Source organism: Elephas maximus, chromosome 17 (assembly GCF_024166365.1).
Source record: "Elephas maximus indicus isolate mEleMax1 chromosome 17, mEleMax1 primary haplotype, whole genome shotgun sequence".
Classification (NCBI taxonomy): domain Eukaryota; kingdom Metazoa; phylum Chordata; class Mammalia; order Proboscidea; family Elephantidae; genus Elephas; species Elephas maximus.
In genome coordinates, this window is record NC_064835.1 from 9,128,873 (window position 1) to 9,152,026 (window position 23,154).

The 23,154-nt window shown below is 42.8% G+C and overlaps 1 protein-coding gene across 2 annotated transcripts in view; it reads right to left on the reverse strand.

Annotated features, from left to right (window-relative positions):
- Positions 1-23,154, reverse strand: part of SIK3 (SIK family kinase 3) — a 263,067-nt gene that overhangs the window by 13,167 nt on the left and 226,746 nt on the right. The window contains exons 7-21 of one of the 2 annotated variants that reach the window (XM_049857326.1): positions 19,954-20,072; positions 19,272-19,382; positions 18,881-19,021; positions 18,389-18,466; positions 18,173-18,282; positions 16,471-16,624; positions 16,042-16,197; positions 12,515-12,585; positions 10,114-10,257; positions 6,241-6,391; positions 5,387-5,512; positions 5,039-5,124; positions 4,466-4,575; positions 3,091-3,430; positions 1,617-2,506 (exon numbers count right to left, since the gene is read on the reverse strand). In XM_049857326.1, coding sequence (XP_049713283.1) covers positions 1,617-2,506; positions 3,091-3,430; positions 4,466-4,575; positions 5,039-5,124; positions 5,387-5,512; positions 6,241-6,391; positions 10,114-10,257; positions 12,515-12,585; positions 16,042-16,197; positions 16,471-16,624; positions 18,173-18,282; positions 18,389-18,466; positions 18,881-19,021; positions 19,272-19,382; positions 19,954-20,072 — 2,787 coding nt within the window. The remainder of the gene's footprint in view (positions 1-1,616; positions 2,507-3,090; positions 3,431-4,465; positions 4,576-5,038; positions 5,125-5,386; positions 5,513-6,240; positions 6,392-10,113; positions 10,258-12,514; positions 12,586-16,041; positions 16,198-16,470; positions 16,625-18,172; positions 18,283-18,388; positions 18,467-18,880; positions 19,022-19,271; positions 19,383-19,953; positions 20,073-23,154) is intronic. The other variant, XM_049857327.1, reaches the window with a different exon arrangement.

Sequence of the window (23,154 nt, forward strand, 5' to 3'; positions counted from 1 at the left end):
ACATCTGCTACTCCCCTTCTTTTCATTCCAACTATGGAATGCTAATCTGCTGAAAGCACTCATCCACACAGGAATCCTCTCCACAGCATCCGTGATAGCATCATCTCACCTCTGCTAGAACGCTCCCATGACAGGGAGCTCCGAGGCTGCTGAGGCAGCCCGCTCTGTTTTAAGTCCTTATGAAGGTTTCTTCCATAGGGAGTTGAATTTGCTGCAACTTCTACCCTGATCTTGGTTCTGCCCCATGATATAAACCCAGAAGTCTAATCCCTCTTCCAGGTATAATATTTCTCCTTAGGATTTTTCCCCTCAAGCCTAAACATCGCCACATCTGTCAACCATGCCACACATGACCTGGTTCTGAAACCTCCCACCGTCCTTATTCACTTCTGTGTGTTCTTGTCTGACTTGTTCATCTAAAAGTACATAGCATTATGTGTGACTGGTGCAGATGTCCTGGGAACCAGATAACATCTATCTGTTCAAAATCCAAGATCTAACTGGCTGTTCGTGAACCCACACCTCCCTCCCTCCCTATAGCTGCATAATAAGCACAACCTAGGAAATCACTGCCTTTTTCACATAACTTGCTTTAGAGCAAGGTCTTCAGTCCTGCTTCTGTGCTGCAGGATCTAATCCCCCTAGGAATTTTGTTTTGTGTGCTTGACATTAAAGGACAGGGCAGGAGATCCGGGAGGCTCCACAAGGGGATGATGACAAGAAATGCTCAGTTTCAGGGTCGTATATTTTATAGATAAACTCATCATTTATTCCCTTGGATGGCAACAGTGAAGAGTGGTAAACTGCAAGACCTGTTGATGATGGAATGGATGCCGCGTCTGGCTTTGTCCAGGATAAATGCTGTGATCCTGGTGGAACAACATTTCCTGAGTGTAACTCACTGATGGAAATCCCAGTCTTCTTCAGAATGACAACGAATGTACTCGTTAATTATAAAGTGGTACAGAGCGACACAGGGCTCCTTATGATGCTCTGATATTCTGTATCTAGCTCACTGACAGAATGATCAGAGTAATAATAACACCTCACATTTATATCATGCATTTCAGGTTATCAAGTGCTTCTTTCTCCTACACACACATTATACAGAAACACAAACACACATATACATGTTCTAATCCTCACTAATACTTTGCAAAGGACCATTACTCCTTGTGCGCCTTTTTTTTTTTTTTTTTACAGGCGAAGAACATGAGAATCAAGAGAGTTTGAGTGACAGAGTCAAGACCAGAATTAAGGTGCTTTGACTCTTGGTCCAACATTATATACACTAAGTCATATTTCCTCACTTTTTTCTACTGCAGACATTAAAGTCAGCTATTTTGATGGAGGTCAAGAAATCCTGGGTTCCAAGAAACGCTGGTATGAATATGGGAATAAATATCTGACTAAATATACCATCTAAGCATTAATTTTCTATCATTATCTTTCTATTTTCAAAGATAGAATTCCCACTTCCTACATGCTTCTCTCCCAAAGGGTCCTGAAGATCTTCTCAGGAACTCTTTTTTTCTTAGGAACATAGAGTACTAGCTAAAGAAAGATAACATCACCCAGTCAGTGAATTGGGGGCTTTTACCACGAAGGACTCTTACCTCGGCTGGGAACCTTATTTCTACTGAATGCAGCAGTTGGCTGATGTCGGTACGAATGTATCCCCAATTCCTGTGCGTGGTTCACAGTTCCTAGTAAAGATTCAGGGTCCCCAGGTCCGCTGGTACGCAAGAGCAGGGGGCTGTCGTGGCAACCTTTGGTCAATGTATTTGAACTCTTATTGTCTAAAAAGCCATCCTTGGCCCCCTCACACGAGCAGTCCTCTTCCATGCTCTCTGAATGCATTAGTGCTGGCTGGTGAGCATACCCGTGGGTTGGGGTGGGTGAAGAAACCTGTGAGATACATTCTTGCGCCCTGATTTGTAGAAGGTGCTGGGGGCTGGTGTGGTGGTGGTGATATGAGTCAACGTTTTGATAAGGTAAAGCCTGGTGCTCTGTCATACCCTGTCCCCCAAGATTGGAAGCCAGACTCCCAGCATCCCCTTGGTTCATATGCCTGAACAACTCTTGATATTCTTGCTGTTGCTGCTGCTGCTGCTGTCGTTGCTGCTGCTGCTGCCTTTTAATGAGCTGTGCAAACTCTGCTGGGGGCAGTCGAATGTCCGAGTGGCCGGTAAGCGAATGCCGGGGAGAGAGCAGTCCTTGAAGGATGTGGGGTACCTGCTGGTGTCTTGTATAGTCTGGTGGCGTGGGGGATAGAAGGGCCTGCTGTAGTGCTGATGTGGTATAGTGCGGTGGCTGCTGATGTGCACTGGGAGGGAAGGTGGGGAATTGGTCAAGTGGAGGGACTTTCAGGGCTTGGGTTGGAGAGAACCCCACTCCCGTTGAAGGGCTGTAGCTGCTGGGGGGACCCCGGGACTGGTCCGAAAACAGATGGGGGTGTAAATGCGCCTGGTCGTAGTTGGCAGGGGAGAACCGATTCACGTTCAAGCTGCAGACACAAAAGGGAGTGAGTACCATGTAACAGGCATGCTAGACTCCCTGGGGAATAGCTACTCCTCCTCCTTAGTAGGGAGCACCCGCTGGTACAAAGAACTGAGGTGCAAAACTGGGAAAGACGTGGCTGTATGCACCATCCCTAAACATCCCCTATTCACCTACCCAATAACTGCTAAGGGACTTAGGGCACTCAGCATAACAGATCCAGCTCTAACTTGAGGGCAGCAGCTTGGCCTGTTTCAAAACACCATTTGAGCTACCTTAGAAGAGTGACAGAAGGAAAGAATCTAAAATGGACAACCTCCTCTCATAAGCCATTTTCTTCTTTGCAAATAAACAGCAAGGTAGCTTTGCCATTTTCCTCCTCTGTCTCATTAGCATCTTAATCTAATAGGTTACAAGTGCATCCCAAACCCATCTCCCTGATTTTTTGAAAGGATAAAAAGTATGTGGCTTAACAGCACAGTCCAGTCAGACTCATTCTCTCTCCCTCCTCCTCTCTCTCACTGCTAAGAGGCTTCCTCCCAACTGGATCACCTGAATAGATGGCTGGGTGAATTTAGGCAGCCGCCTTACCTGTGGGCCTCTGCACTGTCAGCACTCAGCTGCTTGGACAAAGGCCGGTGCCCGTAGCTGAAGGTGGCCATCAGATTGGTACGATGTTGCATCTGAATCTGACTGGCACTGGGGCTGATGGAAATGCCCCGCCCAGCTGAGCCTGCAGCTGTCCCTGGCATGTTGCTGAGCATGTCCACAGGCTCCTGCACTTGGATGGTTACCTGCTGTGCCTGGGGGGGCTGCTGCATGCCCAAGCAGGTTAGTGCCACGTTCGGAGGAGGAGAACAGTTCTCAGGCTGCTGGGGGAAGACTGCACTGCGGGATGGTAAGCCTTGAAACTGGGAAGGAGATGCAGCACCTGGAGAGAAAGGATCCACAGAGTGACCAAATGCCCAGGTTATCTGGAAATAATGGAGCTAGTAAGGATACTCAAGTCTGATGCCATCTAGAGCAGTACTTTTCAAACTTCAGTGTGCCTAAGACTCATCTGGAGAGCTGATTAAAACACAGACTCCTGGGTGCTATGCACAGAATTCTAACTTAGTAGGTCTGGACAGGGCTCCAAGAATTTGTATTTCTAAAAAAAAGGAAATAAATAAATAAATACACTCCCTTAGAAGTTGGTCCATGGATTATACTTTGAATAGCTCGGATCTAGGGCAGTGCTTCTCAGACTTTAATGTGCGTACAAATGGCCTGGGATTTGTATACAAATGGCAGATTCCAGTTCAGTCAATCTGGAATGGGACCTGAGATTCCACTTCTGCAAATGTTCACTGGGGAACCCACTTTGAGTAGGAAGGGCCTAGAGGACAATTCAGACTTTTTTCAAGGATGCCTAGGGAGACTGGCAAGGGATCTAGATTGTGTGGCATTACTTAGAGATTACTCAGTTTTGGAATAGATAAATACTCAAAGCACTGTTTTCTGAAGACTCATACCAATCAGAGTATACTAATCGTCACCTCTATCTAAACACCCACAAGAGAGCATCCCACATGCACAAAGGATGATCAAATTGAGGCATGACAATAAAGAAGATTCTGCTAGAGGGTTTTATTAAAAATATTAAGAATAGTTGACTTTATTGAGAACAATTTTGTGCCAGGGATTGTTTCAAGGGCTTTACATGTATTTACACATGAAATACTATTATTATCCCCAGTTCACATTTGAGAAAACTGAGGTACACTGAAGTTTAAGTTACCTAAGTTTTCAAAACGAAGAAGGTGGTGGAACCAGGATTCAAAATAAGGCAGTCTAGCTCTAGAGCCCACATCCTTACACACTGTGGTACTCTGCCTTTGAGATCAATGGTTTGTGAAGCTCAAGACTAAGACTGTCACTTTTTCCATGTGGCATATAATGGTTCCGTCTAAACCTCCCCACTCACCGTGAGACTGGATCATGGCACTGCTCATGGGGGGAGGACTATTACTGGGTTGCCTGAAGAGATGGTTGTTGGGGTGGCTGGGGGGTGGGCTTGAAGGCTGAATCCTTAACCTTAAAAACAACAAAACCAGGTAAATAAATAAACCTCCTGAGATGACAGTACAATCTTGAAGTCAGTTTCAGCCATATGATAATACAAGTAGATAACCTTTTTTTTTTTTTTTTTAGTTCTGATAAACCTCCAACTAGAAAAACATATATGAACCATCCACCACGGTCTACTTAAAGCCTGTCCACATCTTGTTTTACCAGACTTCCCAGAAGAAGAGGCAGAGTTCATGATGGGCCTGTGTTTGTCCTCCTATATTGGGTATCAGATTATTTATGGGGCTAAAAAAATGAACTGGCACAAGAAGTCAGAATTTCAGGGAGGCTCCTGAAATTTAAATTGGTGTCTCTCCTTTGGTGTCTCTTCTTCCAAGATGAATGCTAAAGTCAGTCAGTATTTCCCATGAGTCAGGCCAAGGACACCATACCGGAGAGACAGTGGCTTAGGCATAAAACACAATGTTACCTCTGCAGCTGGTGGGTGAGGAGGGCTGGCTGATTTTCACATGCAGCCTGAAGAGGTGGAGAAGGTTGAGGAGGACAGATAGAATCCTAAAACATGTGGGGGAAAGGAAAAATAATTGTGAGCTTGAAGATTAATCATAGCTATTCACAGGAAGGGAAGAAACAGAACTGTGACTGAGATTTATACTCTTGTTGTTCATCAAAAGGTTTGATTACCTTTACTGAAACATATCAGCCATAAACAACTCAACTGCACTTTGCCCTGAGTGATCTCCTCCAAAATTCACAGGCAAATCAGCCTGAAAGCAAACTCCAAACAAGTTGGAGAAAGCAAAGAGTGAAGGCCTACTTGAATTTGCTGCTGGAGAATTTGATGGTGCTGCTCCTGCTGGTATAGCATATGCTGCTGCTGAGTCTTCTCCAGGGTTCTTTCATCAATCTGCCCCCCGTACATCTTCTGCAGCTGCTCACACTCCTGAAGGGAAAGCAGTTAATACAGATGGGATGCAGCCAGTCCCACCCCATGCAGTGATCTCAGCAGATGCAGATCTGCCTCAAGGTCTCACTGGCAGAAAGAGCCACAAAAGAAAAGTGTCCTTGATGAGCAATAAACCCGTTTATATAAGTATTTTGTGTACTAAATAGATCCATACTCTTCTGTATGAATGAATGGGAAACACCAAGGATGGGTACAAGTGAAAGTGTCCAGTGTGAAATGTCAAAGCACATGTCACGCAAGGCTTAGTTTGGATGTCAGGAAGGCAAAAAGAAATCAGCCCATTAGAGAAGCTTGGAGGTATACTTCCTTCCTCTGGGAGCATCACTCCATACCAACTGGCGAGTATACCAGGTGGTAGCAGTGTAGAGCAGGCTCCAACGAGACCCAGCTACCTACAAATCATCAGACAATGCCAGGGTTGCTTAGAAGTCCTTTCCTGGTGCTTCCCACTGAAACCCAAGCCCAGAAACTCCTCTCCAGGAGAAAAATCTAGTCCCTTCATAGGGTAGGCAAGTTTGATCCTGGAGAGAGCTGTACATAACAAGAAGTAAGGAAAGATCGTTAGAAAGCTATCCTTTTTCCAACCTATAAAACGGCATTGTTGTTGACATGAAGGGGGCAGAGTGTTAAACACCCAGTCCTCCTGCAATACTGGTCTCTGTCACCCATCCTTCTTCAGAGATGCCTGCTATCTCTTCCATTACCTGCTGCAACTGTTTGATGCTGCTGTTGTTGCCCATTTTTTCCAGGTGAGCTTTGAAGGCCTGGATGCTTGCAGCCCCATCTGAGAACCGGCGCACAGGGGAGAAACGCTCCGTAGGGAGGTGCAGGGTATTGGAGTCCTTGTAGGTAGAGCTGAATACATGGGAAGAGAAGGTTAGGGGCTAGGACTCAGGGGTTTTGATCAAATCACATAGGGACTGCTGTTCCAGATGAACACAAAGATGGCTGGCTGCATGTGCGTCCCTGCATAGTACGCCATCTCCATGGGTCAGTTGTTTCCCTACCCTGCTTCCTTTTAGAGAGCTCCAGGTGCACATCTTCCATTTCCACTTACCTTCAGTTGGCTTAATTTCCAAGCCCGATGAGATCCTGGGATCAAATGTGTCCAGTTCTTACAATATATTAGGCCACAGAGAGAAGAGCATCACAGTATCCCCTGGGCCAGGCTGTACAGGAGCGCTTCCTTTCACAATCATGTCTCTATCTAGTGCCTTATCAACCTAAAATTCACTGTGTAACCCAAAGGTTTCCCTGAGCAGTAGTCTCTGTACGACCAGAGGGCAACAACAATCAGCTCTGTGGTCAAGGGTCTGGCCTGGAACTCATAGCTTCTGTGCTGACAGATGGGCGATGGGCGGAGGGGGGTGGGGGGAATAGGGATATCTGATACTGCAGTTGGAAACAGCACATTCTTAAGGAATGTGGGCCTCAGGATTCTGCATGTACCTGGTCAACTCAAACAAGGTTACCTACTGTGAAAATTAACTTCCCAGAATAACAGCACCCTCCTAGCCCCCTAGTTAAAGAGGGATCATGTGGATTACCTTCAAAAACCCCACTGCTCAATCAGAACACAGCCAGAATCTTACAGAAAGAAAGAACACGCTATTGATAAGGAATGCCTAAGACAGCATCAGGTTTAGACGCTAACACCTACACTTGTGACCTAATCAGCAAGAGATGTTTACGGGTTTGAGGTAAGCAGATAAAAGACTGCCAAGGCAGCATTCCAACAGCTGATGGAAAGGATCAGGGGTTCACATCCAGGGCAGAGATAACATTATACTGAGCTATGGGTAAAATGATGTATCACCTTGCCAGTTATGCATTTTGGACTGAAGCAAAACAACAGCTTTAACAAAAAGAAGCAGGTTATTTAGGGAAGGTCTAGAGGGAACTGCATGATTGTCAGAAAGCTCTGGCAGCAGGTGGAAGCTCTTTTCCCTTGCTTTTCTAATAAGGACTTCCGTTCAGACTCTACTGAAGCTTGACACAACTGTACTAAATGAAACGAGCACAAACATATTTGTATCAGTAACACAAAAGACGTATGATTTTGGGGGACACAATCCAGAAACAGTGGCCGTAAAAGCTGCTTTCAGGAGCAGTTCCTCAATACTTTTAATTTCGGTTTCTCTTTCAGACTTTGTGAGTTAAACCAAGCAAGTACTATTTTCTCTTAAAACTCGATTCCTACACTTTCACTCTTCTAATAGTGGACACATTTCTGATTCACTCAGAAAGCTGTCTTCTTGAAGCAGTCAATATGGTCTACACAAAAACCACTCTCTACCACCGGAGAAGGTATTTTGGGACTTTGTCTACTCAGGCTGTAAATAGACTGGTAACTCAGGTCAGTCCAGCACAGTTACTTCAGAGAAACAGTTCTGATGTAGCTGCTCATTTTGGAAGCACTGTGTTTTATTTTTATTAGCAATTGTGTTCAAACTCAGGACACCCTCTACTAGGCTGAAATTCCCACTACACTCTTCAAATAGGGACTTGGGACCCAACTGTTATAAAACCTGTCTTGTGTTAGCACAAAATGAGTCAGTCAATAACATTAAAAAAAAAAAAAAAGTTTTTTAATCACACATTTCCAGAATTGGAAAAGTTGATCAGACCCCTTCTTCTGTCTCCATGTTGGACTTCATCTAGTCTACTCCAGAAGAATAGCTAATATACGCTGTTCTTTAATACAGAAAATGAAGAGAATTCAATAACCTATTCTGGCCACCCGTTATCAGTTTTATGGCCTTAGAACTTTCTTTCCCCCCTTGAATACTAACCTCAATCTCTCCTGTTGCCATATTTTGCAGTGACCCCATCAAGACTTGTTGAGTTTGTACCATCTCCTGCTCATAAGGCATTGTTTCTTTCAATTCATACTGGCTTGGCCACAGGAAACTCTTGAAATACTCTATCAAGAGTGTTCACATGAAAACAGACAGCAGACACATTTCCAGCAGGCAAGGCCTTGACAATGACACCAGGCAGGCTGGAAACCACACAAATGGAGCTGTGGGCCAATGTGGTCTTCCTTCAGTGACAAACGTGAACAGGATAGGGGCTGCGATAAAGGCTGGCTGTGGAGGTGTGCTGATCCTCCTGTTCCCCTGGATAAGAACACCTCCCAAAGAGTACGCAGAAGTAAGTGAGGGCACCCAAAGGACTTCAGCTACACAGCAAATTCTGACAAGGGCTGAAAAATGAAGTGTCAAGCTGTGGGTGAGGGGAAGATGGAGACAAGGAAAGACGAAGTAATAAAGGGTCTATTTGGTAAGAGTGTACAGCTCAGAGCTATTGAGAAATCCTGGGACATTTATGGGGAAAGAAAGAAAGAAAGAAAAGCTCTGCAAGAAATTGCTTAAAGTACCATTTGATGTGAATTAATAATGTAAGTCCTGAGAGATTTTCAGGAGAAAAAATAATGCCTTTCTGTGCCATCAGAGTTTTCTCTGCTCCTCCTAACAAGCCATTTTTACTAAGTCTTTTTACTAAGTTATTCGAAAAGCTTATCTTCCTTCGTTCAGTGTTCCAGCGTGGCACTAATTATGTCTCAGCCTGCTCAGAGTTCACCTGTCTCTGCTGATTACATCCGTGCTCAGGGGGTAACTAAGCCACAATAAAAACACTGTGTCAAGCTTACTAGTGTGAGCTGGTTCTGAGATTCAATAAAAACACACTTATAAACCTAATTTCCTCGGAAATTCCTGCTTTTCACCCTTTCCAAGTAAGACTGCTTTTCAGTGTCCCCAAAAGAGACTGGAATAAAGGAAGCTCTAGTAACATGGTGGTGGCTCTGAAAGCATGTCCCATTAGCTTGCGGACAGCTTCAGAATGGATATAGCTAAGATTTTCAGTCATCAAGGTATTCTGGGAAGAGAATCATCTTAATCTAGCAAAGTGTCCTGGCCCCTGTTTCCAGCATACTTGGATTCAATTTTGTGAAGTTTTCTTGGTTAGGATGGTTAAACTTGTTTTCATGTCTTCAAGAGAATGAATTATAAATGTAACAGAGACTAGCAAAAAGATTTTGCCATCAGAATATTGAAAGGATGGCTTCTCAAGCACAAAACCTCAGAGAATCCAGCATCTCTGCTCTACCATTCACAAAGGGATGTATCTTCCTCCAAATCCAAGCTCATTGTTCAATGGTAACAGGATATGAAATGCTCATTCTTTTGAAGGCGATGGGTTATTAAAGGTTGAGTTTATCGACAGGGCTACAAATCTTCCTGTTTCCAGTTGGCTTCCTAACAGCTTCACATGCTTTCAGGTCTCAGGTTCAATTTCATCTATGAGTCAACATCTAGAATCATGGCAATCAACTGCAGACAATAAACAGGTCTGCAAGATAATGGGGGAGAAGAACCTCATATTGCTCCGGGGCCCAGTAGAAAACCTTTGCCTTGTGCATTGCTTAGTGCAAGGAGCTGCACAGATGTAAGTTCAAGATGACAGCTGACTTCTATTTAAAGCCTTGATGCTAGTTACCATCACTGCAAGACTAGTCAGAAGGCTGCCTGTCCGACGAGCCTCAGGGGGCTCACACAGCTCATGTGGCTACTCACCGATGCTGATCAGGTACCAGGTGAGGAGGCCAGACCCGGGAACGGAAAGGCTGCTGTCCTAGCTGCCGTTGTAGGTCCGGTGGGATCTCAGCTGTAGGGTTGGTCATGGCCAGTGTGTGTCTTTTGGACCTATTTGCCAAGTACCTGCAACAAGCAGGAGCACATTTTATAGTAAAAAGACAGACAGGAATATTCTTCAGCCAGAAGCACTAGAAGTTAATCCAAAGCACTCCGAATGAAACAGTGCCAGAGCTTAAAAAGAGCTCAATGGCAGGCAGATCCCTGACTGGATGGAAGTGAAACATGTTACTGGCCAACAAAAGTTGGCTTAATACTGAGGTGGCTGAATTTTGAACCTAACAGTAGCCACTTAAGAGAAGACAGAAAGCAGATCTAGCTCACCAAGATAAGAGGATCAATTTTCCCTACTTCAATCCATTCAACAAAAGAATTTTTCAGCTTGTTAATTTTATTGCTCCGTCCCTCCAAATTTTCAAAACACAAGGTGGTTCTCCAGGTGAGAGGAAATGAACCCTAAAGAACTGTTCCTAGGGGAGAAGCAAGGGAGATATTCAAAAGGATTCCATAGGCCCAGGTTCTGAGACTTTCCTCACTGTAGGTCACTGAAAACAGATCCTTCCATTTGGGGATAAGTGAGTTCCAGAACCACCCCTTCCCTCATGCCTCATGACTATAACTCAATCACCAGAGAAGAAAAATTGATGTTGTCCCCAGGGACCTATCAATCTCTACAGAAGGAAGAAATAAAACCACACGAAAAGTTTAGAATTGTTTTATAGGAGAAAAAAGGTATGGCAAGAAAACAGAAGAGCTTCAAAAGCTGAAGAAGTCCCCAAGCTGAAGAATTTTATTCTGAAGATCTTTCAGATTCACCACTTAATCAATGCCGTAGTAAGATATTAGTCCCCGTTTGTCTGGCTCATGACTTCCTCCACTACAGCTGCTGTTCTAGGGCATGAATAGAAGAAGCATTATCCCTTTTTATGACATCAAAACAGATGAGCATTTTAGCCTTTAAATGTTGATTTAAAGAAGGCAGAACTGGAGGAAGACCAAGTCAAAGAAGATAAAATAACTGCTGTCTATTTAAGGTAAAATGGCAGTAAATTTCCTAATTTTTCATTTCCTTGATCTCTATGACGCCAGCACGGCCCATTTGCAACCTTATGTTCTCTGTTGTCAACAAAGTATAGCATCAACAGCATCGAGAGAGAAAAAAGAAAAAAAAAAAAATCACCACAATTTTCCTTCTACTGGCTAAGCTGTAGCAGGAGCTGGTCCACCTGCCCCCACCTGTCAAATTTAACTGTTCTCTTTCCACATGGACCTAGTTCCTCTTAAACAGGGGCTCTCATACAGAGCTGCTGGGGGGAGGAAGACAGTACCGGCCAGCAACTGCCAGGTTCTTAGAAAATGGCTTTCTTTTATTTTTAACTACTTTGCCCATTTAAGCTAAAAACAGTTAACAGACTGTTAATTACTGGTATGTAAACTTGCCAAAGAATAAGCCATTAGTAGTTTAATATCCATTTGATAAAGACACCCAAAATTTCCCCAAGAGCCCACGAAAACCGTTTTATTTCAACTTCCCTCAAGGAAAAAAACATATAATCTTGAAGAACACCTGTATTTCTGGGAAAATACATGCTGGATTGTGGTCAAACCCCCTCCCTGGAAAATAAAAGACAACTCCCTCAAGGGGGCATGCATGGAGCTGAGGACCACAGATAATGGGACAGAGATGAAATGAACAGTACAGGGTGCCTGACGACCACTGCCATTTTCTGTGAATTAGGCATCTCTCAACAAGGTTCTGCAAACAGTGGATATTTGCATCTGTCCCTGGACCAAATCCCATATTCTTTTTTTTTTTTCAACATATCTTTGCTGGTACGAGGGGGTGGAAGAAGCACAGAAGCACACAGCAAACAGTACAAGAGGTATTCATTCTCCTGGAAAGGAAGAGTCCATGCCAGAGGTCCATGGCCACACTAGCTAGGATCACTGTCATCCCAAATCTCCAACTCCTTTTCAGTAAAGAGTTCTTGGCAGGAAGGAGTAGGCTTTGTGCCTTGTGAATACTATCAGAGTTGCAATATGAAGGCAGGGGACAAGAAAGGAAGGAGGGAGGAGAGAAAAAGTTCTTATGGTTATTGCTGTCACTTAGGGGACTTCCAATGGCGCTTACAGAAATGAAATTTTCTGGGTAGTCTTCTGTGTACTTCCATGTGGGGAGGAACATGCCATCTGGCTGGAGCAAAGAGACCACACAAATGTTGAAGCTGCACTGTACCACCTCCTTGGGCAGAGGCGACCGTTCGTTGGTTGCAGGGGAGCCTGCCCAAGGACGTTCTGCAAGCACTGCCAGATGTCACATTACCTCTGCACAGCTTCCTGATCTGGCTCCCCATCCGAGCTCTCCTCGTCCACAGGGGTAACTGCTGGCACTGCCTGAAGAGAGACAGGAAGGAAAAGCTCAAGGTGGCGGCTTATTCTGCAATGTCTCCTATTCTAGAAACCAGACTTGGGTCAGGGCCTTCTGTTAATGTCCTTATCTACAAAACTTTTCTAGGACCCCTGGGCCATACAGAACTTTCATAAGGGCCTTCTGTTAATGTCCTTATCTACAAAACTTTTCTAGGACCCCTGGGCCATACAGAACTTTCATACCTTTCTATTTTCTCATCTTTACCTTGCTCAGGTGATGTTAGTTTGGATTTCTTTCTCTTATCCATCTTCATTCATTTATTGATACAACAAATAGCTGAATGCCTACTGTGTCCCAGCAGAAAATGTGAATTTACAGATATAATCTTTGCCCTCGTTTTTACTGTTGAGTGGAAGATGGAGATAAGTAAATAATTATAAAATCGCATGACCAAGTCCTCTAACAGGGCACTTGGGAATTTAGGAAGGCATCCTGGAGGAGGCAACACCTGATCTGAGACCTGAAGGACGAACAGGAGCCAGCCACACGAACAGGGAAAGGCATGGTGTTCTAGGCTGAGAGAGAAGAGAAGGCCTGCAGGTGTTTCAGGGCCAGAAAATATGGCAGAAGGTTGTTCACCTGAATGTGTCAGAATGGACCTGTTTCATATTAGTGTCATTTCCAGAGTTTAGATCTCTTAACTCTAGGAAAGCATAAAGCATATTTTCTTTTTTCCATAATGATTTTTTAAAGTAAATTTTAGTACATGACATATTTGCATAATTGCAATTCAATGTTTTAAAATAGGCATAGGCATTACCCACCAAAACATACACAGTGTGTGAAATGAGAACCACCGTGTTGCATTCGTTACTACCACTGTTCCTCTCTGCATGTGGACGGGAATCCTGTGCATCCTTGGTAGCTACTCACAGCCTGGTGGTTCACAGAATCACCAGGTCTCACCAAAATTCATACTTCAAGTATTACAGAAGAGCACTTTTTAAATGATGACCGTTATAAAACAAAACGAAGCAAAAAAAAAAAAAAAAAATTTTGGTGGGGGGTAATTGCATTGTTTGAGTATCTCTAGGGTTTCCAAGTCCCTTACTACCGCTCAACAAGGGTAGGATGAACAGGGCTAGGCAGGAACTGGCTACAGATGAGGCCAGAGAGGAACACTACAGCCAGTTATAAATGGCCTTGAATACCACATTAAGTTTATTTTGAGGGAGGGCAGTGGCAAATAACTAAAAGATTTTAAACAGGGACATGATGTTGTAAGATTTATTTTACAAAGCTAGCTCACTTTAGTTGCAGTGTAGAAAGGGCTGGTGATAGGGATCAGGAGATAAGACCAGAAGCAAAGAAGCCAGTTAGGAGGCCACTGTGCTAATCTAGGCAAAGGATGACAGTGACCTGAGTTACGGAAAAGGCAGTAGAGATGGAGAGAAGTAAGAAATTTAATCCACAGGAGCTAGATAACTGATTTGCGATGGGGAATAAGGGAGAAAGAGAATTAAAATTAAACCAAAACCCACGCTCCTAGCTTGTGTAACCAGGAGAATGACTGTGCCATTCACTGTTACCTGGGAGTGGGGTATGGGGGAGGGGGAAGGAGAACAGGTTTCACAGTCATGATAACTTTGTTTGGGGACATGTTGAATTACACTTGTCAGTACTAACGGGATAACCAACTAAATCCGTCCAGTAAAACCAACAACCAACCCATTGCCATCAAGTCGATTCCAACTCATAGCGACCCTACAGGACAGAGTAGAATTGCCCTACAGGGTTCCCAAGAAGCGGCTGGTGGATTTGAACTACCGACCTTTAAGTTAGCAGCTGAACGCTTAGCCACTGTGCCACCAGGTAGGCAGTCATGTAATCTGACGTGAGCACCTCAAAAAAGCATTCTGGACTGAGAATCAGATGGTGACTAAAATAATGGGAGTAGACAAGTCATCCAGAAAGAGTATGTACAGTCAGATTAAAACACAGCCTAAGATCAAACTCTGGGTTTTGCCAACTGAAGGAACGAGCAGAAAGTGAGCCTGAAAAGGAGAAGCAGGAGTTTTTATGGTGTCACAGAAGCCAGAGAAAGAAAATATTTCAAGGAGAAAAATGGTCAACAGTGATTAACTAGTAGAGCTGGCAGTCTAAAATGATAGACTAAATAAAAATGTCCATGGGATTTACCAACAAAAGCTTGTAGGAAACCTTAGCAAAAATAGTTACAGTGGACAGAGTAAGTCATCCCACATCCCATAAACCTGTTCCTGATCCTTCATAACCTTCATTGATCTTGCCCTTCCCTGAAAGCCTCTGTCACCTAATCAAGTTATTCGCTTTGGCACTTAGTCATATGTGGCCTTTTATTATTATTCAAATACTTCACACTTGTCTTCCCACGTTATAAGCTCAGCAAGGCCAAGGACAAATATGTAATTCTTTTGTTTTCTTAGCAGCTGAGTTACTGAAAGGGTGGCCCATGGACCATGCTGGACTACAAACTAGTGTGGTATGTGCAGAAATCAAACATAAGTTTTTATAAACTTTTATAACAATTTAACAGCAATTTCGTCTGTTGAATAAAAGATTTAGTTTTACATTTTGTGTTTTTAAATTTTCATTTTTCTAATAATTCACTTCTACTATATTTAAAAAAAAATTTTTTTTTTTTACTATATTTTATAGAAGTATTAATCCATGATGGATTGAAGGAAAAAAAAACAAAGCTGGTCCTCTACCACAGACAGTTTAAGAGTCACTGCCCTAAAACACCTAATGAGGCCTGTGGACACAGTCAGTACCCAATCTCAGGGTACTATGGGATTGAATGAGTGAATAAATAAATGAATGAATGAGTTTACTTATGACAGGAAAATAACCGGGAATGAACAGAACCCAAACGAGGAAAAAAAATCTTTGAAGGTGGCCATCGTAAAAAAAAGACAGGACTGACCAGGAAGAGCTTGTGAAAGCCAAACAGTCAAGTGATCCCAGGCTGCACTAAAAATGTGAGGTATTGTTGATAGAAGAAGATAGGGTTGGTGAGAAGGTCAATTTTAGAAACCAACCTAAAAAGTAACTGTACACAGAGAGAAGCTTCTATTCAACTGCCTTCTAGCAAAGAGGTTATCTATGAGAAAGCTTTGGGTTAGGCTCCTACTTCCCTGCCTAGAAGCTGATAGGAACATAGCTATACTTAACTAGGGGGACTGTAAGTAGCCTACTGCAGATGACGTTCTCCAGAGGCAGGTGTAAAAATTATTTGGGTAAGTAAGGAGCTAGCCAACTATTAAATCGAGAGAATTCTACTAGCCTGAAGAAAATGGGAATATATTAAGCATCATAAATTTAGAGAAAGGAAATTCAGACATTTAGGTTGGAGACTCCCTGGATTCCCAAATCTAAGCCCACACCCTCCTTATCAAAAGCCTCTGGGAAAGTAAGTTGGGCTCTGTGCTGCTACTCACTGGTGTCATGGTGACAAGCGGGGAGGGTCCCCGTGGGCGCTTCAGCAGCTGCTGGGCATGCAGTTGGATGTTGGCTCCTCCATCTGATGCCCTCCGGCCAAGGGGGCCCATCCCATTCAGCAGCTGTAGGGTGGGTGGCTGTAACAGGGACTGCTCCTGCCAGGAGGAGAGTGGGAAGGATAGATCAGTAAACTGAAAAAAAAAAAAAAGCAGGGGAGAGAATAGCCATACTCTAATCTGCAGAAATCAAGGGATCCTTTGAGAGTGATCTAGACTAGCAAAATCTCCCCTTTCACCCAAGCTACTTTACAAGAGAAATTCTCCTTCTCTATAAGGAAACCCTTAAATCCTGGGGAAGGTCCCTTAAAGCCTCTCAAATGAAGTGCAAGTTTGTTTCTTCTGGGGCAAGCCATCTCCCCTATCAGGTACCTTGTACTCCAGCTGCCCAGCTGGCTGCAGATTGTGCATGGGCAGCAGGTTATGCACGAAGTTCACGTTGGGAGCCACCTGCAGGAACGGAGCCTGCGGGCTGACTCCGGGAAAGCCAGGTAGGAGCTTTTGCAGATCTTCCATAACTTCCGTGCTGACAGAAAACAGGATGAAGGAGATGCCTGGTTAATATTATTACTCAAAATTGATAGCATGGCTAAGTTTAGTACAATTTACTTATTTTTAACTTTCCTCCTAAATATGTATTTTTCTCTACGATCCCAGGGCAAAGTAGACACCTAATTTGTGGGATTTTACTCTCTGTCACTTTATTCTTTGGGACTGAGAGCACTACTCTTCACTGACCACTCATGTAAAACCAACACTCTGAGCCAAGAGGAAACACTGGCAACAGTCCAGTTCGGGTTTTCAAAGCTTGGAGGTGCACAGCCAGTTTCTGGAGGGCACAGGCCATCCGCTAAAACAATTGCTACCCAAAGTAGCAGCTGATTTACCAGGGAAAGAATGCAATTACTCCTGTCAGTGATGATGGGACAGCTAAGTACTAGATGTGCAGGGCTGTCATGCTACAACAGTAGGTTTTTACAGCATACTTTAAAATAAGAGATCTTTCCACTAATAGAGGGATGCAGGACTCCACCCCTTTGCGGCTGACACAGACTTTGGAGCCAGAACGTTCACTACTGCCTGTTAGGTCATAGGCTGAGTAAGAGAAACGTAAAGCAAGCAAAGCAAGGGAGGGTTTTTTGGAAATTCACTCAGAGAAAAGAGATTATTTATAAGAAACCAGCTCTGCCCCTAGATGAACTTTCAAGAGAACTCTTGCCACAACCTTCTCTTCTCAACTCAGCAAAGAAAACATCCATAAGAAGTAAAGCTATTCCCAACATTGAGAGTCTCTACTGTAGAACAAAAATGGAGAGAGCTATTCTTCAGAGCATCCAAGGATGGAATTGCAGATTATTTGCCGCGTGTGATGGCATCAAGGAACATCTTAAAGGATTATTTTGGGAAAACATTTTGGGAAACTGGTACCTGTTCAGTGTGTTTTTGGATTCTTGGTTGCTTAATTTGTTATTTTTCTGCATTTATAAATTAAATCACATCATCTGTCTTTACCTACCTACATTAATCTTGCATTAGAACATCTCTAAAACAACATTAGAAGACAAACAACATTCTAAAAGCTGTCAAAATCAGATAAATTTTAAGGGGTACTTTTTTTAAAAATAATTTTTATTGTGCTTTAAGTGAAAGTTTACAAATCAAGTCAGTCTCTCACATATAAACTTATATACACCTTACTACATACTCCAATTACCCTCCCCCCAATGAGACAGCCCGCTCCCTCCTTCTAAGAGGTACTTTTATGTGACTTAAATCAGAGAACCTCAATCTTTGTGGGCAAAGAGGCTATGATGCTTTTCACCAAAGTATTGTAATTAATTGGTATGATGCTGGCTAATGGCCCATGAAACACTAAGGACAGCTTTGTAATTCTTTAGTCCAATTAAGTCTGATCTACCAGGGACCCTGAATTGAGTTAAATACTTGTCTTGGCCACTGGATCAGATCTCCTTTGGGGGATACAATGAAGTAGGAAAAACGTGCCATGGTAGAAACTGGACGTCAGAAGGAAATTCCTTGCCCTCTTAATTAGGGTTGTTGACCAGATACTCACCGTGGGTCAGCCACCCCCACTGTGTGCCTCCTCATTGACAAATAGCGGACCAGTGCTTCAGGGGAAGGCTCTTCACCCTCATCACTGTCTAAGTTCACTGTGCCATCCGCCTGAGGTGGAGGGAAACACAATACAATTAGAAAGAAGAAGGAAAGGAAGGAAGGATATGGAAAAGAAAGGGGTTTCAGCTGACAATTATCAGAGGTTGCTACTTGCCTCCACAATCTGGTTCTCTGGATTGATCAGCTGCACCTGGGGAACGCTGATATTCACTGTGGTACTTGCCTGCTCCGCCTGGAAAGCAGCACATATACAGACACACATACCTTAAGCACTAGAAGGAAATAATGATAGTTTTTTAAGTATTCTTGATTACTAAAGTCTACCTTTCTACCCCTGACTCTTCGATTCTTCTCTACCCTTAGAAGTTACAACCGTGAAACATTCTTAAGACAGGAAGTCTCTTCCAATGATTTACTATTTCTTAAAACAAAATGCAACTACTGTTGCCTATCCTAAGTATTGGAATGCTCTTCCATCCTCTCCTTCAAAGAAAGGTTCAGATCTTTGTTTGATCTCTGATAAAGGAAGAAGGAACAGAGGGAAGGAAGAACAGGAAACCCTCTTGACTCAGGGTTAGTGAGCAATGACTAACACTTTGCCCTGGTGTTACCTGTCCTAAATCAGGTCACTGGAGTTACTGCCCACCTGGATATTGACTGGTGTTTGAAAGGCCATGGCTCGGGGCATGCCAGGTGCTCCAACACGCAACGTTTTATGTCTCTTATGTCGATCACACAGCAGGCTGTAGATTGCACTATAGTGATCATAGGCATCTGATCTTAATGACTACCAAGAGAGAAGGGAAAGGAGTGAAAACTCCCGATGAAATGGCATGTCATTGACCAAAATCTTTTCAGTAATAACGCTAGAAGACCAAAGCCTTCCTTCCTTCTTTCCAAGGCCTGGGGAGGGACAGAGAAAGGAACAGAAAGAAAACAAAAAAGAACCAAGTTCCCAAGAAGGAGAAATATTGGGGAAAGCAGCATAGAAGGAGGGCTGCTATATTTCACTTTGTTCTCCACTCCTTTAGAGATACCTGTAGTGTCCTCTCTTTGTCCAACCCCATGTCCTCCATGGCCAAGAGGACATCTTCATTCAGGGGGTCCGCCTGCCTTTCTTCCTTTAATTGTTGGCATTCAGCTATTAACTGTAAGTCGTAAAAAGAAGTAAGCTATCAAACCTCCAATTAACCATGTCAACACGGCATATCATAAGCAATGATCAAGCTGTTCAATGCTGGGTCCATATTATTATCTCATTCCTAGCTAGAGATTATTTTGGCCTCAGACAAAGCCTAAACAAGAGTCCTGGGTATTCAGTTGTAAGCAGACAAGATCCCTGTTTCCTGAACTCCTTGGGGTACCTAGGTTGGCTACAGTGGTTTAAATAAAGGTGTTCTTTTTTTAACTGAGCCATTAAACTGGGCACGCTAAGATGGGGGAAGGAGAAATCCCCGTGGTAGGTGAGCTACAGAACATGGGCTGTACTGTGTCAAAAGCCAGGAAGGGACTATGATTTGGGGACAAATGATAGGGAACTAGTTTCACTCTTCTCCCAACAACTCATCTTGTTTTAAATTTCTTCTTGCTTGCTTCACTTGCTGCTTTAGTATCACACAATAGTTTTTTCCCAACGCCTGCCATTTTAGGTCACACACACAAAAAGAGCCTGCAGTAGCTCTAAGAGTTGTTCTCTGAGGCAAGTGGTACCCAGCTCACCCTGTCAAAGTTGGGATCGGCATCCCCTAGCTTCATCCACTTGTGTTTGCAGATCTGCTCCATGGAGAGGCGCTTATTTGGGTCTAACACCAGCATGTGGCGGATCAAGTGCTCACATTCTGCAACAGACAAACAGCCTGCCTTCAGTTCTTGGTGAGGGGAGGCACCAACGGTGCTGAGAATCTATAAGGCAATGTGAGCAGGCGGATTTTCAAGCTCCTTGCTTCTAATTTTGTCTCTCTTGCTCCTTGATCCTACCCACTTCATTGCTTACTCCAGAAAATGACTGGGTAAAGGCAGAAAGAGATGGAGAAATTCAAATCTGGCAACTGGTTAATGCCTCCACTATAAGTCTGACCAGAAAAAGTCTGTGGTTAATTCATGGATTTCATTTATTTATATTATATATGGCCCATTTAACATAGTTAATGAAGAGTTGAATATCCTCTAAAGAGATTCAGTATCTTACAAGGTTCTTAAAACATTCAGCTCTATTTTTTTTTTGTTATCCTCCTATATGTATTCTTATGTGCATACTAATACTTTTGGCTTAGGTGCCCAATAGCTCTCTTCAAAACTCAGGGAATTTGAAATCTGTGATGGTATAAAGAGCGTGGGGAGAGGGGCACAGGCATAGGTATCTCCCCACCACACATCTGCTTATCATTTTTCTCAAAGTTGTTTAAACATTCATAGGTGCATTGAACTGGGCTGTGAATTATACAGATTCAAATCAATAGTTTGTTTTTTGTTCTTTTCCCTCCTGAGACTCATTACATACTATAACCCAACCAAAAACCCAATGCCGTTGAGTTGACTCTGACTCATAGCGACCCTATAGGACAGGGTAGAACTGCCCCATATTATATATTACCTATTATATTGCACAAAAAACAATGGATTCAAAATCAAGAGGCCTATATTCTGATTTTAAAACCACCCTTTATTTCTGTTTTCTCATCTGTAAATTGGGAGTGTTGAGGATGACAGGGAAGTAGTTGTGATAGAGGTGGTGATGATGATGATGACAGTAGTCTTCTGAGCACTTTACAATTATTACCTCATTCAATCCTCACAGTAACACTAGGAGAAAGGTACTATCATCATTCCCATTTTATAGAGATTGAAATTTAGCCACAGAGAAATTAAGAACCTTGTCCAAGATCACGTGGTTAGTAAGCTAGATTTTAAACCAGAAAGTCTTATTCTTCAGCTGGTGCTCTTAACCACAGTGCTATACTGCCTCTATACTGCCTAGAATTGTCTTGGGGGTGTGTGTGTGTGCGGCGGGGGGGGGGGGGGAGGGGGGAGGATCCAAATTCTTGAGCCCTTAATTCAACATCTTTATCCAAGCCACAACCATCTCTTGCTTAGACCACTGCAAAAGTCTCCCAACTTGTCTTTCTGCTTCCATTCTTGCTCCATTACAATCCATTCTCCACAGAGATGCAAAAGGGTTTTTCTACAACATAAATCTGAGCATATCACTACCTTCCCTATAACTCTCCCATGTTTTCCCATAACCTTTAGAATAAAATTCAACATCCTGGGCCTATAAAGCCCCTTCCTACCTCTCTGACCTCTTCTCCTGTGACTCTCCCCTTTGCTCACTAAGCTCCAGCTACACTGGCATTCCTTCTGGTCTCTGAATATGCTTAACACAGTCCCATCTAATGGCATTTACACTTGCTGTTTCCTTTAGCTGGAATGGCTGCTCCTTAGGCCTTCACATGGCTGGCTCCTTGTCATTCAGATAAAAGCTTAAATGTCACTTCCTCAGAAAGCTCTACCCTGACTACCTACCTAATCTAAAGTAGGACCCCATTAGACTAATTTTCTTCACAGCACTTATCACTGTGAAATCATTTTATTTATTTATTTGTTTATTGTCTAGCTCCCTCACCACAATGTAAGGCCCGTGTCTTTTTCCCTGATGTACCCAGTACCAAACTCCCAATGCAAAAAATGGTTAGTATGCCTAATAGAAGCTGAATAAATATCTACTCAATGTATGAATATATATTTATTATTTACTCTAATTAAATGAAAACTGTATTTGTAGAGATGCTTCTAAAAATATATAAAATTCTCTGTAAGATATAGGTTTTAAAAATTTATTCTTCAATTTCGTTACAACTGTCCTGGAATAATCAACTGGTCAGTGATAACAGCAAAAATAAATTATTGCTAATTTTTAAAGACTTTCTATACATCACGCATTGGGCTTACTGACTTCATTTCATTTAATCTTCACAACAACCTTGAGTTAGACACTGTCATAAGCCCCATAAATGAAGATAGCAAAATTCTGAGAAATTAAATAACTTATTCAATATCACAAAGCTAAAAAATGGTAGAACTGGGACTTCAGAGGATTTCAAATCATCTTGATTACCTCGTTACACATTTTCACATGGATATAAATTGTCTGACCTCATTTTTCAGTGTAAGTTCAACTCTACAATATCCAAACTTTCTACACCATGTAGCAAACACCATTCTATGTCACTATTTTGAAAAAACCCAAAACCAAACCCACGGCCATTGAGTCGGTTCCAACTCATAGTGACCCTACAGGACAGAGTAGAACTGCCCCATAGGGTTTCTAAAGAGCAGCTGGTGGATTCGAACTGCCAATCTGAGTTACTGTGCCACCAGGCTCTACTGTTTTGAAAGGAACAGTAAAAGTAATTAAGAATAATTACTCTTAATTTTTAGTTTATCCTAACTTTAAAAGGAAATAAAGTCCCTATATCAAAATTATTCTATCTCAGGCATCAAAATTTTGTCCTTTATTTATGATTAAAAGTATATTCCAATACAGTATGGATTCTAAAGACTGCATGTAGTTCCTACAGTCCTACAAAATAAATATCATTTACGACATTAAGCTTTTATTAAAATTATGTTTCCAGGGTAGGAAGCCTGGACTCCACAATTGTGACATCTGCATAAATCATAAATATCATCAACACACATTTTTGGTCTGCAATTCCTGAGAGGAAAATACACTCTTAGTTTAGCAAGCTGCTAAAGCTAAAGACCCTATGTAGGCAGAAGACCTCGGCCTGCTTCAAAAGTTGTGAAATTGTTGCTAAGACCTCTAGATGGCACTCTTCTGTTTTCCTTTGGTTTCCATATAAAATTTAGTGCATAAAAGGCAACCACATGAGTCCTGAATCAGATGCCCTGGGCAGAATC